Source organism: Podarcis gaigeae (genome assembly GCF_964106915.1).
Source record: "Podarcis gaigeae genome assembly, chromosome: 15".
Taxonomy (NCBI): Eukaryota; Metazoa; Chordata; class Lepidosauria; order Squamata; family Lacertidae; genus Podarcis; species Podarcis gaigeae.
The window spans coordinates 20868019-20886352 of record NC_139692.1 but is presented as its reverse complement, the minus strand read 5'-3'; the positions used below and the strand labels follow the sequence as shown (position 1 = coordinate 20886352).

The window sequence follows — 18334 nt, the reverse complement described above, 5'->3', positions numbered from 1 at the left end:
GGCCATCTAGCTCAATATTCTTTACGCTGAGGGACCAAAGGCAGACAGAATTTCAGGCAGAATTTTCTCCCAGCCCTCTCTGGGATTGAGTGTGGCACCTTCTGCTTGCAAAACAGATGCTGTTGACCATTGTTGATAGACTTCTCCTCCATAGTCCAGTCACAGCAGAATGAAAGTCTATCCAGCCCAGCATCCTGCTTTTGACAGTGGCCAGCCAAATGCCTTCAGGAAGCCTACGCTCCCATGCAGCGCTATTTTTCTAGAAAAAGAGGTGCCGGAACTCACAATGAAACCTCCTTCATTCTCTTAGAATAGCAGTGACGCCAACCTGAGAAGGGCTGGAACTGAGTTCCTCCTGAAGAAAAAGCTCTGTTTGCGTGGCATGTCTGTACTGCATTGTTTTCCTCCATATATTAATTGATGAAATTTCATATTTGATGCCTACCCAGATCAAACCTGCCAAGACATGGCAACAAGTCTAAAACACTTATACCAAGTTAAATCCTACATTAGGAGTTCATGCTCCAAAATGGAAAAAAAAACCAAATGTGAAAGATCTGCATTCACCATTGGCAGGGCAAAATTGGAACGTTTGCCAGGTGTGGGCTATTTAATTTTTACTGTGATGAAAGTGAATTCTACCATCCTGTAGGCAACCCAACACCCCTTGCAATCTTCAGGAACCTGAAAGCTCTGCATTGCCTTCTAAGTAAGGGGTGAAAAAGAGGCTCCCATCCTGTAGGGCAAAGCTAAACATCGCTTTGCTGCTCTTTCACATCCTGTTAATACAGACATCAAAGCTTTTGCAACACAGCTCTCCTGGTACGAGTGTGCACAAAGGCAAATGCCCAGAGTTGGAACATCGGTTTACTTGTAAACAGCTCTACTAGCTTCGGCCAGTTGTGGGAAGAAGAAAAAACAATATTTTCCTTCTGTTTGAAGTCCATGTTCAGAGTTCAGCAGATATGAATTTTACTTTACAGTGGTGGTGGGAAACCTGGCAATAGAAACAGATGCCATTGGACTCCATTTCCCATCAGCCCCAGTCAGCACAGATAATTGTCATGGGATCATGGGAGTTGTAGTCCAGCCATACCTGGAAGGCCACAGGCCCTCCACTACTGCATGACAACTTAGGACCAAGGTAGCTGGAGGATTGCCTTTCATATTGCTTGCCGATAAAGCTTGGGGCGAAGGAAGGAAGGAAGGAAGGAAGGAAGGAAGGAAGGAAGGAAGGAAGGAGAAAAGAAACACCCAGAGAAGAAAACTGGCAAACGCAATCGCTGAAAATGGCATGATGCTTCCACTGGTAGGGTAGAAGGCAGGGAGGCCAACAGTAGGTGGCGCCAGAGCTAACGGCAGGCAGAGGCAACTAATTCTAGTTTTGTCTCCATCCTCCTCCCTACTGAGTGCCACAAGGGCAACTCTAGGAGGATGGTGACAGTACTACCACTCCCTGGACTAATTGTTAAGTAAGAAGGCAAGCGGGTGGGGGCTGGCTTTTGCTGAATAATGTTGGTGAGGCAGTGCTCTGTTCCCCCCAATAAAGTGGCCTTCACTGTGCAAGGGGTGCCAAAAGGTTTGAGAGGGCAGAAAAAGATTTGGGCAGGTGAGGGTGTCAGGCTTGAAGGAGCATAGGCCATAGGGTTATGCCTGCGTGAGCATGCTGGATAATTCAGGTTCTACCCTACAGAACTAGACCCGACTGCTTCCATTTAGTCTCCCAGGCTTTGTTGATCTTTTAGATGAAGAATTGCTACATACAGCATTCAGTTAAAGCAACGCTTTCCCCGTTCCCAGACAAAGAGTCAGTTGTTTCTCCAGCAGTCGAAATCCAAGCCAAAAGAAGGGGAAAGGTGCAGAGGTGTGTGTATTGGGGGGGGGGGTGAGGGAGAGAGTCTTAAATTGCCTTTCTTTTTTTTAAATGCTCCGCTTGGCCCTCGGATCCTGCAGACAATATTTGTCCCCAGATTGTTATACTGTACACACGATAAAAACTTTACAGCACTGAGTGCTCAGAATGTCGACAGTCCTTTTGGAAATGAAGCAATGCCGCTTGCCAAGATAATGTTGAGTGTACATTGGAAAAGTGTCCTTTCTTTAAGAGGGTTTGGCTTTAAAAGGTGCTCTCTGTAGCATCCTTCACAGGAGGAATATTCCTTGCATGGGAAATCATTCTTAGGAAAATGCGTATGCAAGCAGAGCCATTGGAACACTGGGAATGTGCTACATCAATGCTAAGTTTTATTATGATTTTTGCCTAAAGAAATAACAGCACCCAGCACGAATCCCTTCTTTAAAATATAACAACAAGCCAGATTTCAAAAACAGCAGGGACCCAGGTTACCTTTCCGTCATCTTCATTGGTTTATCCTGACTATTATATACAAAGAACTGGGAGAGCTCCCCCAGACAACTCTGTGCATACTTTACTGAGCATACTTTTTGATTTGTTTACAGGGTGGTTATACGACAGTAAACGTTCATCCTGCATTCATCCTTATTTGCTTGTGGGCTGTTTACTGTGAGTCAGCCACCCATCCCACATTTGCCTGTCACTTTCCAAACTGCAAAAAGTTTTTTCCCCCCAAACGTGGATTTGGGGTGCTAGGACGACACTTTTAATTACGCAAACCTAAAGCTTGGCTATGTGCTTAAATCTCTCCTGGAAAATACTGACATTCTGGGGGGCACTCTGAGTATCTTGGTGTAAGAAAACACAGAAGGTGAACTCTACATTCAAATATTTCATTTTTTTAAAAAGTGTATCCAATCCTACTCCTACTCCGAGTAGGCCTATTGAAGTTAATGGACATGCCTAACTTGGGTTTGTATTTTTTTATTGGCTCTACCCTGAATAGCTTGTGATAATCCATTGTTTCAAGAGATAATTGACAAAAGACACTTAATATGACAGGGTTTCGTAAGGGCTGAGCAAATCTCAGAAGAATGTGCGTCTTTAACAGATTGAGGGAAAGGAATGTACAGTGGTGCCTCGCAAGACGAAAAACTCGCTAGACGAAAGGGTTTTCCGTTTTTCGAGGTGCTTCGCAAGACGAATTTCCCTATGGGCTTGCTTTGCAAGACGAAACCGCTAATAGCCGCTAAGCCACTAATAGCCGCTAAGCCGCTAATAGCCGTGCTTCGCAAGATGAAAAAACCGCAAGACGAAGCAACTCGCGGAACAAATTAATTTCATCTTGCGAGGCACCACTGTAATGAGCCTTTCCCAACGTGGCACCCTCTACATGTTTTGGACTACAACTCCCATCATCCCGAGTCAACACAGCCCAATGGCCACAAGCTGATGGGAGTTATAGTGGAGGGTGCCAGGTTGTGAATGGCTGGTGTGAGCACTTGGGGCTCTTTTTGTGCCATGATTTCTAGGCACAGCTCCGAACAGTTTTTGGGGTTTATTATCTTGCTGCTTCCTCCTGGAAAACCAATGCTTTACTGCTGAATTGGAACAAACGTCAGGTTTTCCATGAACTTCTGTTTGTTCTGATCCAGTGGTAAACAGTGGGTTTGCTCGGGGAACGCAGTGGTGTGACCAAAACAAAAAACCACCCATGCCTACAAATCATGGACTAACAGAAATTGCAGCACAGATGAAAGTGTGGATAAGCCCTTGATCTACAGGTGAGGGACTTCCATCCCAGGAGTCAAATGTGGCCTTCCAGGCCTCTTTGTCTGCCCCTTGGGACTCTGCCCAGACCACACCTTCTCCTTAGGCTAGCAACACTCCACACCTTCCTTGAGCACTTCTTCTTAGAGTGTGACAACTGTCACTTGCTTGCCTGGAGGGAGAGGGGTGTGAGTGGGAATGGGTACAGAAACCCCCAATTGAATTCAGCCTATGGTACATTCCTTGCAAGGGAAATGTGTCCCCGTCTGCTCCTTGCCCCCTTGAAAGATTTTTCTAGAGGAGCCCATAAGCAGCACCTATTCAATTCCCGAGTTCCAGGCAGCCTCCTGAGCCACTCATGGAACTGGGTGGGTGCTTAGCCATACGAATTAAGGTGCTATGGGGCTCCCCGGGTTGTATTTAAGCTGAAATAGGGTTCTTGTGGCCTGCCTTACCACTGTCCCCCTGTTTCTGCACTTTATTCCACCATCTAGAAGGAAAGAGCCTATTCACAGTGTGGTATTCCTACTTGTGGGGCTGGGCTGCTGTATTTCTTTTGCCAAAACACGGGTGCTGAAGAACTGCCCCGATAAACCGCCATTTCTCTGCATACGCAATATGGAAAGGGGCTCAGCACACAGAAGACAAACCGGGTTTTCACACCCAAAGGAGAGACGCAGAGAGAGAGAGCTGGGTTGTCCTTGAGCCACAAAGACTTGAGACGTTTCAAGCTATCCCTGTATGCCGAAACTCTGGCTTTAAAGGCCTTCGACCGGGAGGCTGTTGCTCAGATCGTATGTGCCGTTGTTTTCATCCTGCAGAAGAAGCTTCTCAATGGTCAGGGTGCCCATTTCCTTCCTTGAGTCCTCCAGCTCCTCAGGGACCGGATCTGGGATTGAAACGGGAAGAGGCAGAAACTGGGGTGCAGGGAGGGTGGTTGAAGCTGGTTGGTATTGCAGGGACGGTGCTGGTAATGTTGAAATAGGCTGAGTCCATGGGAAGTAGCTCAGAGGAGCTTGCTGGTCCATAACATCCAAGTGAGGCACAACAGCTGGTGTAGAAGTGGGTCTCGCCTGTTTGATTAAAAGGAAAAAACAGATTGACCCATCACTTGTGCTTCTCTGGAGCAAGAGAGGCTAAACTTTGGGGGGGGGGAATGTTTTGGGTCTCCAGATCGTACCAGCCCCAGCCATGATGCCTCCATTCATTTATTAAAAATAAATAAGTCAAAAACAATGGTCAAGATTAAAATCCTCCAGACAAAAAACTGCAAAACTAGCAATGAACCATTACAAATAATGAAGGATACAGTATGGAAGTGAGAGCTGGACCATAAAGAAGGCTGATCGCTGAAGAATTGATGCTTTTGAATTATGGTGCTGGAGGAGACTCTTGAGAGTCCCATGGACTGCAAGAAGATCAAGCGTACCCATTCTTAAGGAAATCAGTCCTGAGTGCTCACTGGAAGGACAGATCCTGAAGCTGAGGCTCCAATACTTTAGCCACCTCATGAGAAGAAAAGACTCCCTGGAAAAGACCCTGATGTCGGGAAAGATGGAGGGCACAAGGAGAAGGGGACAACAGAGGATGAGATGGTTGGACAGTGTTGTTGAAGCTACCAGCATGAGTTTGACCAAACTGCGGGAGGCAGTGGAAGACAGGTGTGCCTGGCGTGCTCTGGTCCATGGGGTCACAAAGAGTCAGACACAACTAAACAACAACAACAGTGTGGTTGAGTAACTAGGCCACAGATGGGGAACGTGGGTGTTGTTGAGCTCCATCTCCCATTAGGCCCATCCAGGACGGCCAGTAGTCAAGGTTGATGGGAGTTCTAAGATCTGGAGGCCCTTGGGTTTTGCACCCCTGCAGTAGAGTGTTGGCCTAGGATTGGGAAGACCCAGGTTCAAATCTCCAATCAGCCATTAAGCTTCCTAGGCAACCTTTGGCTAGGAATGTGGGAGGATACCATCAGAAATGGAAATTGCCACAATTTGCTTGCTCACCCACAGGTCAGGAGCAGAAATTGCACAAGCGAATAAGAGCAGAATCTGCTATCACTGGATTAATTTATTTATTTTTTAGTCTGCAAAGGTCATATAAATAATTCTGTCATGCCAATGTGTCAACATGGCTCCAACCTCATTGCCCCTCTGCTAAAGAAGCAGCAGCCTGCCTGAACCTTGTCCATATAAACAGTAATGCCGTTTGCGTCAGGAGGGCTTTTGTGACTTTGCCCCACACCCCACCAACTGCTGCTGGGCCAATCACTCACTCTCAACCTCACCTGCTTTATGGGGGACATTGCCGGAGGATAAAATGGGAGTTGGCAAAAAACCATGGCAGCTGCCCAGGGCTAATGAATAAATAAATTCTGCTAACTGATGCCATGAAATACCTGGGAGGAGAGGGAAACAACAACAATGGCAGCGCACTTGCTTTGCATGCAGAAGGTTTCACATTCAATCCCCGGCAGCTCCAGTTTTAGAAAAGGTCAAGTAAGTATTGACAGGAAAGATCTCTGCCAGAGTATCACTGCCAGCCAGTGTGGTTGACTCTGGGCTGGAAGGACAAAGTCTGACCTTGGTATGAAACAGCTTCCTTTGAGCCTACAGCCTACTCCCAATTAACTCTCCTTGCATTACTTTATTAGGTTCTCAACATCTGGACCTGCCAAGAGAGACGGCAGAGAAATCCGAGGATTTCCAAACAGTACCAGAAACCACCTCAGTTTGTGTGTTCGTTCCCAACCCAGAACAGAAAACCTTCTTCTTCCACATGCATACGAATGGGAGAGTTATGTATTTGTTAACTTGCATAGTGGGAAATAGGCTGGATTCCTTAACACGGCTGATGCGTCGAGAAGCCCACCTGCTACTAGGCACCCTTGGAATAACAGGGTCCTTAAAGGTAAAGGTAAAGGGACCCCTGACCATTAGGTCCAGTCGTGACCGACTCTGGGGTTGCGGCGCTCATCTTGCTTTATTGGCCGAGGGAGCCGGCGTACAGCTTCCGGGTCATGTGGCCAGCATGACTAAGCCGCTTCTGGCAAACCAGAGCAGCGCACGGAAATGCCGTTTACCTTCCCGCTGGAGTGGTACCTATTTATCTACTTGCACTTTGACAACTGCTAGGTTAGCAGGAGCAGGGACCAAGCAACGGGAGCTCACCCGGTCACCGGGATTTGAACCGCCAACCTTCCGATCCGATCGGCAAGCCCAAGGCTCAGTGGTTTAGACCTCAGCGCCACCAGTGTCCCTAACAGGGTCCTTGCTGTGGTGCAACAATATTCCTCCCTCCCCTCTGCTGTTTCTAGGGATGCTGCCTCTTCCTTCCCCATATAGAAATTAATGGAGGCATCGTGGCATTAACTTGGATCAACCACTTGCGGAGGTGTGCCTACCCGTAGCTGAGTAACACAACTACAAGAGAAGAACAGAACATGTGATCTAAGTTCCTCCCACCTTCAATGGCACTTTACTGTGGCACATAGCATGAGGCAGTGTTGATCTCTGACAGCAACAACTATACTTGCAAGAAATTCCAGCCCTGTGGGCTTCAGTGTGGAAGACAGCCCAGTATCTGCAGACTGTCCCTCTTGATCATGTCTGAAATCAATGGGTGATCAGGTCTTTGGTTGGGAAATAGGCCTCACTGCTGCTTTTGCTATACACAGTTGGTCTTGTGCAAAGTGTTGTTTTAAAAAACAACAACGTAAAGCACCCTGAAAGCCATCAAATAAAATAATTATTCATAGCATTTGAAATGCAGCTGAAAACAATGTTGTAGAAAATATTGTGTGGAAACAGACCAGGAAGAAAAGGACCCAGGTGCTCCCCGCAAATATTCAGATCCGATATTTGATATTTTGGGTAGCAAGACAGAACAATGCAATTTATGGCAGTCTTCAGTTACAGCAATTCAGAAGCTGCCAGTCGGAGCGATGAGATTCCTTGCTAGTCAAAGCCAACACTAAGCTGATGACTATACTCTCACTTTCTCTCTCGTTTTTTCCCCCTGAGGTGCACACAATGATCTTAATTTTTTACTTCTCACATGAGGAAGCTTAATTCTATAACAACCTGTGCTTAAATTAGAGTCGAAGAGGATTTGCATCAGGAAAATAATCCCTTTGTGATGGCCTCTGAGAATTGTGATGTCAAACATTCACTGTATATTTAAATATCTGATGAATGCTTACTGGATATTGCATACAATGTGTATTTGCCACCCAGTGATACTTGATTTCAACAATACTTAATGTGCAATCTTGAGGGAAATATTTCACCAAGCCCTCAGGAGCCTGTCACCAGCTTGCTTAAAGGACCACCTTATCCCACTTGACCACTTTGATCTATGAAACTGGCATTCTTGTAAAAAGAGAATTGCCCCTTCAAAGTAGCAGCATCTTCTCTTTGGAACTCCCTGAAGCAGGTGCCTTCGTTGCACCCTTTTCTACAACTGCTAAAAGCTTCATTGCTTAGCCTAACCAAAAACGTAATTTTACTATGTGTATTTGTATTTAAAACTGTTGTTTTTCGTCGATATTTTGATCATGTTATCGTCTCGGTGTTTTTAAAGTTTGCTGATTTTATCTGCGACATCTTATAAATGGCTGATATAGTTTTAAGTTAAACCACCTAGAGGCTGCTGTTGTTGTTAAAGGTAAAGGTAAAGGGACCCCTGACCATTAGGTCTGGGGATGCGGCGCTCAGTTCGCTTTATTGGCCGAGGGAGCTGGCGCACAGCTTCTGGGTCATGTGGCCAGCATGACTAAGCCGCTTCTGGAGAACCAGAGCAGCGCACGGAAACGCCGTTTACCTTCCCGCTGGAGTGGTACCTATTTATCTACTTGCACTTTGACGTGCTTTCGAACTGCTAGGTTGGCAGGAGCAGGGACCGAGCAATGGGAGCTCACCCCGTTGCGGGGATTCGAACCGCCAACCTTCTGATCAGCAAGCCCTTGGCTCTGTGGTTTAACCCACAGCGCCACCCACGTCCCAGTGTTGTTAGGAGGCATATAAATCATGTTCAATAAAAATGTAAGGAATTAGTAGAACTGGTCCACTGCAGTGACCCAGCCAGACTCACCGCAAAGTTTGTGATCAGTGGCTGAGATGCATAAGTGAGCACCGAAGACGTTCCGACGAGTGTGTAACTTGGGCACATGGGCTGGACATACATGTCCGCTGAATAAGGACAGCTGACAGCTTCATGTGAGACATAATCTGGGTAGGTGGTCCACTGGGTCAAAGGCTGCAGAGAGGCTGGAGAAGGTTGTGTTAACCACCCGGAATACAGTGACCCATCATCCATCACTGGCAGTGCAGAAGTGACAAAATCCGAATCCGTGCAGACTTGGCCTGTGAAGAGTGGAGAGTCTTGAAGGTAGGGAGAGGTAAATCTGTGAGTTTCAGCTTCTCATTTTTTCCAATCTTAAGTCATTTCCACTTAGGGTTGTTGTTTTTTAAGGTCCTCAGAATTCATCAGCATTTTAGTGCAAAGTTTTAACATACATATTTTCCTATGCAATTTTGCCTGATAGACACATTTATTTATTTTTGCAAACCGTTTGCTTCCCCTGCATATATTTTGCACACTGTTTTCGCTAAAATGTTCATTTTTAGAAACACATTACTTGACTGGGAGATCTGCACAGCACAATGCAGAAAGGTGCAAATTTCAAAGGATAGTTGTGTTTCGGCTCACAGCTAGCTTTGGGGAAAGGCTAGTTAGGAAGGTTCGCTTCTAAATACGAACTGAATTGAATTTCTCCCCCAGCTGTACTTGAGAGTTAAGCTGTGAGAAGGTCAGAAACAAACCGGTGAGCAAAGAAGTAGAAACAAAAGCAAAAAATAGAATAGAATAGAATACTGAGACACTTACCAGTGGGTGAATAGGAAGGGACAGGCTGATGGGGGAAAAATACCTAAAGGAAAATAATAGTTTGACATCAGCTATTTAAGAAAACGAAATACCAGAGAAAATATTACTCAGAGGCCAACTAGGAAACTCATTTCAGTGATATTTAAACTGCGATCAGACTTCAAGGCCAGCTAATGAGCTTTCAGGTCCAGCATATGGTCAGGGCAGTAGGGAGCTCGCTTAGGCCACCCATGTACCTTACATTTAAAGCACTATGATGTCACTTCTCCCAAAGAATTCTGGTAGCTGTAGTTTGTTAAGGGTGCTGAGAGTTGTTAGAAAGCCATGTCTTCCCCACACCCCATTCCCCAGAGCTCCTTGTGAAGAAGAGTTGACTATTCAACGACTCTGAGAACTGTAACCACTCTTGACAAGATGCATCTCCCAGAATTCTTTGGCGGAAGCCATGGCTGTTCAAAGTGGTACCATGACGCTTTAAATGCAGGGCGTGAATGTGGCCTTGGTCATTCTGCTACCCTCAGAAGAGCAGGGAATGACAACCTGGGAGAAGGCTTTCTCTATGGCAGCACCTCAGTTGTGGCACTCCTTTCTGGCAGAAGTTTGTCTACCATCTTTGTTGTACAGATTACCACAAATCCTGAAGATGCACCTCTTTACCCTGGCCTTTGACAGTTAAGGTGTTTTGTTTTGCGGGACCCACCTCATCAGTTTTGATTTAAAATAATAATAATAATGGTTTTACTTGCTCTTGTAACTGTATTATATTGTGAGAACCTGTCCCAGGTCTTGATGACGAAGGGTGGGTAAGAAATCTTATGACCAAACCAAATAAAGGCTTTTGATTGGAGAACAAAAGGGCAGAAGGAGTGGGGTGGGAATTCCACAAGCCACGCTGCCCCACAACAGACCACCTTTTATTTCAGCTGTTTGCAAGTGCTGCTTCTTCTGGCTCAGTTTTTAAATTCAGATTTTCGCCACGTGAGCTTTGTACAAAGCTCGATTTCAGATCTGCTTAGCCTGCCAGCTCTGAGCATAAGACACCAAGCTTGGCGTAGGTGACATCATGATGGAAACCCATATGAATCAACAAGGAGATTCAGAGAGGAAGAGGATCTTGCCCACAAATTGTGGTTTTGCCCACAGCTCTTCTTACCGTCGTCGCTGCCCCAGCAGTGGCCACGTTTGCATTCTGAACACTGCCACGCTTTCGCTTTAGGAGTTCCTTTACGGGCTCTTTGACACGGACGCCTTGATAGGGGCGGGTTGGGGGCTGGGGCTGCTCGGGTGCAGAACCTGGGAGGGGAAGATGATAATTATTTTTATCTCTCAGTGCTTCAAATATTGCACCTTCCACTTGTGCAATAGAATTTCCCCTTGCTCCCTTCCACCCCCACCCCCCCAGTTTGAAGCTGGATTAAATGTGCAGTGTAGACATACCCTGACCATTCCTTCCTCTCTCTTTTCTAGCAAATTAAAACAATTGCAAATCGTGAGGTCTGAGCCCCATGGCTTGCTATAAAACCTCCTCTGAATAATCAACCCGGCAGTCAGCCAAGAAGCCACTCTGAAGCCTTGCGATAGTGTGAGTCACAAGGAAACACAACTCACTTCTGTATCTGAAACAGGTAAGCTTTATCACATGCAAAGTATTTGGCGGCGATGACTTGACACCGTATCAAAGCTTATGGGCGTAAGGAAATATTGATAAATCCATTGACGGCAGCAATTTCCGCGGCACAGGGCTTTGACTGCAATCGGTAGGCATACCTGAGCTGATAACCAGTGCTTCCTTCCCAACCAAGTTCTAACTAATCAAAACAGGTAACAGTCCCGTTCCTTTTCAGATGAGTCCAGCTTCACCCTCTCTCATTAAAGCCACATCAAAACATAAACAACTTGAATGGTTGGATGCAGGAAGCAAGCTCATTTTTACAGATTCTGGCCCATCTAGTTCAATACTGTCGACACTGACTGGCAGCTGCTCTCCAGGGTTTCAAGCAGGGGTCTCGCCCAGGTCTTCCTGGAGATGCTGGGGATGGAACCAGGAACCTTCTGCATGGAAAGCAGGTGCTCTACCACCGAGCCACAGACCCAGAGGGTTGTGAGCAGAAATGGGGAAACACAGTTATGTGCCATTCCACATAAAAATGCTGCTTATTGCCTTTTAACAGAATACGCACAGCTTGCAGACTTAACATATAGAATAAGAGAATAAGAAGAACACACATTTAGAGAAGACTGGAAAACGTTTGTTGAATATATGGGAAATTACTGTGTACAGCTGAAAACGTTGGCAGCATTAAGATAAATTCAACAGTGTACGTTTTGATGGATGTAATAATGGAATACTGAATGGTATAGTTGTTAAGTTGTGGGCAAACATATCAGACGACACAGCGATTCTTCCAAAACAGCTCTTTATTTGTAAGCTGGAACAGAACTGAACTGAGGAGCTCAGTCAGCCTGCTTATATAGAGCTCCAGAACAATCGTAACTGTTGCAACTTTCTAAAACTATCCAATCACTGAATGTCACTTTTGATCCTTCATTTGCATACAAACTATCCAATCACTGAACGTCACTTTTGATCCTTCATTTGAATAACTATCTACAGTATCCCCCTGCTGGCCCAGGGTGAGAACTTCAGTACATAACAATAGTTTTTGTAAAATATGCAGGGATTTATGGTATGTAAAATGAACCTTGGAAAGAGCAGAAGGGAAGTCCTTGATATCTTAAGGGTGCACTTTAAATTGTAAAACAGAAAATTTAGTAAAAAATATATTAAAAAACAAAGAGAAGGATCTTTGCCTTTAGCAGGTACAGTCATACCTCGGGTTGAAGTAGCTTCGGGATAAGTATTTTCAAGTTGCGTGCTGCGGTGACCCAGAAGTAACGGAGTGCGTTACTTTCTGGTTTCGCCGCTTGCGCATGCACAGACGGTCAAAATGACATCACGCACATGCGCAGAAGCGATGAATCGCAACCCGCGCATGCGCAGACATAGGTTGCGTTCGCTTCTGGATGCGAACGGGGCTCCGGAACGGATCCCATTCACATCCAAAGGTACCACTGTATAAGCAAGATCTCTAATGGTAGCTAATTTTTAACAGAGGCCTCCACTGCCAGAGGTGGCACCTTGTTTATAATTTTTTTTTATAATAATATTTATTAAATTTCTGTTTAACAATCAAGGCATATAGTAACATACCACTTTCCAATATCCGCATTTCATACACTTCCTTGGACTTCCTCACGACTCTTGTTTGTGCTTTCTAACCTCATAAATTTTGCCAGCAAATTATTAACTTAATTTTGTTTGTATAATAAATTTTTCCAATATTAATGTCACAAATTTTGAAATTTAACAACTCTCTTATTCAAACTTAGTTATAAAATACTGTTTATCCAAAATTTGGCTTTTCCTTCAATTACATTCATATTTATATTCCTTATTGCTAATTTGTTGGAGCCGTATTATTACAGATCTAACATCTTTCTTAACATTCATACAATTTACAATATTTTTGTAGATAGTCCTTAAATTTCTTCCAGTCCTCCTCCACCAGTTCTTCTCCCAGGTCTCGGATTCTGCCAGTCATCTCAGCCGGCACCTTGTTTATAAATTGCCCCCTTAAGAGAGTTCCACCCAGCACCTTCAATCCTGAGGGGAGGGTATGTCACCCAGTGGTCAAGCACTGACTTTGCACACAGAAGGGCCTAAGTTCAATCCATGGCATCTCCAGTTTAAAGAGCCTCAGGTACCAGGCAACAGGAAAGAGCTGGGATGGCTGGGGTTGATGGCTATGCTGCATAATATCTGGATGGTACCAAGTTGCTGGTGGCTGATCACAGCCGGAGGACAGTTTCCAGCCAGGCAAAACTCTCAAAGAGTAAGGAACAGGGCCAGGGAGAGGTGTAGCTTCAGGATAAATGTGGCCTGGAAAGTAGGCTATAGACTGGGGAGCATCCTGAGGACCAGGCAGAAGTCTTTGGAGAGCACATTCAACCCCAAGGCCTGTGGTCTTCCAATTCCTGCTTTACAGCCTCAATTCAAAGCCCATTTGAGTCAAAAGCAGTGTTTCAAGTCATAACTTTGAATCTGGACCACCAGTAAAGGTTTTGCAAAACACTAATCTACCAATCTGCTACACACTGTTACCTTTCACCCCCATCTCGCCTCTGTTCTAAACGCAAGCACCAGGAAACCGCCTTGTCTTTGCCAGAGATTGTTCTGTAAATATTTCTACTGACCCACACATATTTTAAACATTTTGCAACTGACGACAAATACCTGGCTGGAGGAAATAAAAGCATCTGCCAGTTTCAAAGCCATCCAGCAAAAAGCCTGTTAAGGCAATGTGGTTGGCTCACTAATCCTTGGACAAAAATTATATCCAATGCACATTTTATACTAGTCTGAATATTCCCCTGAGGTTTGGGTACAGTTTTACAGAGTGCTGCTGTGGTCTGTCATCCAGTCTTTGATGGAGCTGCCGACGGGCTTGTGCCCAAGTCCATATTAACCCCATGCATTTCACCGCATCAGACCCTCGTGTTGCTGGCTGATTCCAGACAGATGGAGTTTTGATAAAGATATATTGTTTTAAGCTGTTTCTGTCCAGCAATGTGTTCATTGTAACCCATGCCAAGCTGTGGGGACTGGGAAGACTAGCAACACAAGGAAATAACCATTGCCTCCTCCCCACCCCAATGAATGGAGTAAATAATTCAGGAGTAAATAAAGTGTGCACCTAGACAACCCACCAGAGATATATGAAGCCTTTGGACCAGCACTTACTCCACATCACCAACAAAAACATGGGGTAAGTATATATGACTCTACTTGCTCTGAAATAGTCCCTGTCTCTCAACCCACCCCATATCTTCTATTGACCATCAACTTCCCTGTGTCCCCCATTGATCCTCAGTTTTCCCGTGCCTCGCCACTGACCCTCTACTTTCCCACAGCCTCTCATCTCACTCCCTCCTCTTCACACCTTTGTCAAAAATCACATTGTAAGCTCTTTAGGGCAAGAAACTATTGCTTTATCTTATGTTCTTCTGCAAAATGCCGTAAACATTGATGCCTGACTGCACAAATAGTGTGATCTTCTGATAGATAAACAGACAAGCACTGCCAGAGAATGAATGAATCACACTCTTGCACGCCACAAAACAGAAGCTTGGCTGGCAGGTAGGAGAGGCCAGATTCTTAGTTCCTGCAGTCACCATTCGTGACTAGAATTCATTTATATGGGGAAGGCTAAAGTCTGACCAGGGCAAATTGTGTCCTACGCCCCTGTCATTGACAGGCTCCCATAACAGGGATCCTGTTCACCCAGGAAACCATGAAAAACACAAGCCCCATCTCTACAAAACACCTCAACTATCAAAATTAGTTTGCTAAGTCTGTGATGAGAACTTTAGGAACAAGGTCCCAACACCAGAAAAAAAATTGAGATGGAGAGGAAGGGGTTGTATTCATATTAGTGCTGAGTAACACATCTCACCAGCAAAAGGATTTCCACTTGTGCAATGGGACTTCCCCACTCTCCTCCCCCACCCCCATAAATCTGCTGCAGGGATTCCTCCAATTCTCCAGAGCAGATGTGGGGACAGTGCAGGGCACATGACAGGGAGGAGAGTGCAGGAAGACCCATTGCACAAGTGGGAATTCTTGCACTAATGGGATGCATTAGTTGCATACCACCCATAGTCTCCCAAAATATGGAAAAACAACAACAGACAAAGTCACATGAAAAAAACACACCCCGGTGAAATTGGTATAAAAGAAATTTATTAATTGACAAAACAAGACTGCATGTAGAAGGAAAATATATGCACATATGTGGTAGCTACTATTGGGAAACAATTACAACAATTTCTCCAAACACAGCAAATGATCTCCTGGGTTGCACCTCTTTTCATGCTCCATCAGAACAAGTAGAGAGTTTCTCACAGATGGCCGCTGAAGACCACTCCCTTAGAATGTCTGGTTGATCTTTTCAAAACTATGTTGATCTTTGTGCTTTTCGAAACTAAATTCATCTGAGCTAGGGGTCAGCAAACTTTTTCAGCAGGGGCCGGTCCACTGTCCCTCAGACCTTGTGAGGGACCAGACTATATTTTGAAAAGAAAACAAAAAAACAAAAAACAAATTCCTATGCCCCACATATAACCCAGAGATGCATTTTAAATAAAAGCACACATTTTACTCATGTAAAAACATGCTGATTCCCGGATTATCCGCAGACCAGATTGAGAAGGTGATTGGGCCACATCCGGCCCCTGGGCCTTAGGTTGTCTCTAAGCTAAGCTCTTCCTCAAGAACTTCATAGATGGAGCTACTAACAATGGATGTATTGTTCTCCAAAACTGTAGTTTGTGGGGACTCGGGGAGAGAGTGTCAGCCTATGTTGTCTCCTTAGGGAAAGATGAAAATCAGTGAACAACCACATGCCCAATTATTGACTAGAATGTCATCACAGAAAATGGCAAATCTTATGTATGCAAGAAAGGGTAGACACAGATAAAGAGCGAGAAACAAAAGCAGAATTGCAACTCAGGATTTTAAAAAAGACAGAAATAAAAACAGGGGGTTGTGTTTTTCTGAAAAAGGAAAGAAGAAATAAGTTGGAAGATTACTGGGAGAAAGTTATTTAAAAAGCTGTTAAGGCAACATTTGAAAACTCGCCAGTCTTTGCAATGACAAATGTTTCTGGGGAAATGAGCAAGACAGGACATTGAAACGTACTAAAGCTGCTGGTGGTGTAAAGGGAGAGAGAGGAGGAAACCCAGAACCAAAAAGGCTCCTCAGATGATGATGTTGCAAAGAATGTGGCAGAGTTCAGCGCAGATAACGAAAAGGAATAAAGAACCAGGAAATTCTCAAAGGTGGTGGAAAATGCTGCCCAGATGTATGGATGGTGGTGTTTGAACGGGTTGGAGAAAGACTGAACATGCACCACAGGAAGATGTGTGAGATCAGTTTCAGAAGCTATTATAAGATGCACAAGTTGGGAATCAGAGAGGGGGAATCCTCAGCAACCTCACAAGCTTATTTTTTTTTAACTTAGTACCAACTTCATGGACACAGAAAATTTCCCAAAGATGAAACCAAGCTATGACACCACAAAGGTGGATATAGGCATGTTGGAATGTCAGTAATTCAGGGACATTGTGGAAAGGGGAAATACACTTGCAGGAAATGTTGGCAGACTAAAGAATTTGGAGTTTATGGGAGAGGGCCACATGGAACTATAAGTAAGAGGTGAGAATGTTCTTACTCAAGGAAGTATCTGAGAATGTAATCTGGGAGAGTAACGATAGATAATGTATCTATTCAACTTGTTTTGCTATGTTGTTTAATGCTCTTTTGCTTCAGTTATGTTTCATAAGGCCAGTTGTTTAGGGCAGTGTTTCCCAACCAGTGTTCCGCGGCACACTAGTGTGCCGCGAGACTTTGCCTGGTGTGCCGTGGGAGGGAGGCGGGCTCCATGTGCTTAGAGCAACAGGCTGCCGCCCCAAGCCTCGCGCGCCCGACGGGAGCTCCTGCCGGGTGCGCAAGGCTTGCAGACACTCGCCCGAAGCACGGGGCACCCTCCGGAGGGCTCCGCGTGCTTCGGGCAACAGGCTGCCGCCCCAAGCCTCGCGCGCCCAGCGGGAGCTCCTGCCGGGCGCGCAGGGTTGCAGACACTCGCCCGAAGCACAGGGAGCCCTCCGTAGGGCTCCCTGTGCTTTGGGCAACAGGCTGCCGCCCCAAGCCTCGCGCGCCCAGCGGGAGCTCCTGCCGGGCGCGCAGGGTTGCAGACACTCGCCCGAAGCACGGGGAGCCCTCCGTAGGGCTCCCTGTGCTTTGGGCAACAGGCTGCCGCCCCAAGCCTTGCGCGCCTGGCAGGAGCTCCTGCCGGGCGCGCAAGGCTTGCAGACACTCACCCGAAGCACGGGGAGACCTCCGTAGGGCTCCCTGTGCTTTGGGCAACAGGCTGCCGCCCCAAGCCTTGCCGCCTGGCAGGAGCTCCTGCCGGGCGCGCAGGGTTGCAGACACTCACCCGAAGCACGGGGAGACCTCCGTAGGGCTCCCTGTGCTTCGGGCAACAAGCTGCCGCCCCAAGCCTTGCGCGCCTGGCAGGAGCTCCTGCCGGGCGCGCAGGGTTGCAGACACTCGCCGGAAGCACGGGGAGCCCTCCGTAGGGCTCCCTGTGCTTCGGGCAACAGGCTGCCGCCCCAAGCGGCATATAGTCAATATAGGCACAGAGTTAATTTTTTAAACATTTTCTAATGGTGGTGTGCCTCGAGATTTTTTTCATGAAACAAGTGTGCCTTTGCCCAAAAAAGGTTGGGAAACACTGGTTTAGGGAAACAGGGAAGAAATTGAATTGTAACAAGTAGGGTTGAGGGCAGGGATGCAGGAGAAGTTGAATTCAGTTTGCATTTAAAGGCAAATCTAATTCTCACAATATACAAATGGAAACACCCACCTTTTGAAATTTGCACTCCTCTGAATTTTGCAATGCAGTCCTTCAGTCAAGTGATTTATACACAAATGATTATATTAAACAGTGCATAAGATGTGTATATTATCAGAAATAACATACAAACATGCATTATCTTAGGGGGAAGCTAAGTATTAAGGAAAATATACTTTCAAGAAATCGTGTATTAGGCAAAAATGAATACAAAAATGTGTATATTAGGAGAAATTAGCACTAACACACTGGATAATTTTCATGAGGATTTTGCTTAAAACAAACCAACCACAAACTGCTGCAGAAATGTGGAAAAGCTGGATTTAAAATTGGAAAAATGAGAGAACCAAGGTTG

The 18334-nt window shown here is 45.6% G+C and overlaps 1 protein-coding gene across 1 annotated transcript in view; it reads right to left on the bottom strand.

The window, feature by feature from the left end:
* Positions 1 to 4382: 4382 nt before the first annotated feature.
* The window catches only part of POU2AF1 (POU class 2 homeobox associating factor 1), a 30924-nt gene continuing 16972 nt past the window's right edge, over positions 4383 to 18334 (bottom strand). The window contains exons 2-5 of the mRNA XM_083714140.1: positions 10662 to 10801; positions 9509 to 9551; positions 8714 to 8985; positions 4383 to 4698 (exon numbers count right to left, since the gene is read on the bottom strand). Coding sequence (XP_083570266.1) covers positions 4384 to 4698; positions 8714 to 8985; positions 9509 to 9551; positions 10662 to 10801 — 770 coding nt within the window. The 3' untranslated portion in view covers position 4383. The remainder of the gene's footprint in view (positions 4699 to 8713; positions 8986 to 9508; positions 9552 to 10661; positions 10802 to 18334) is intronic.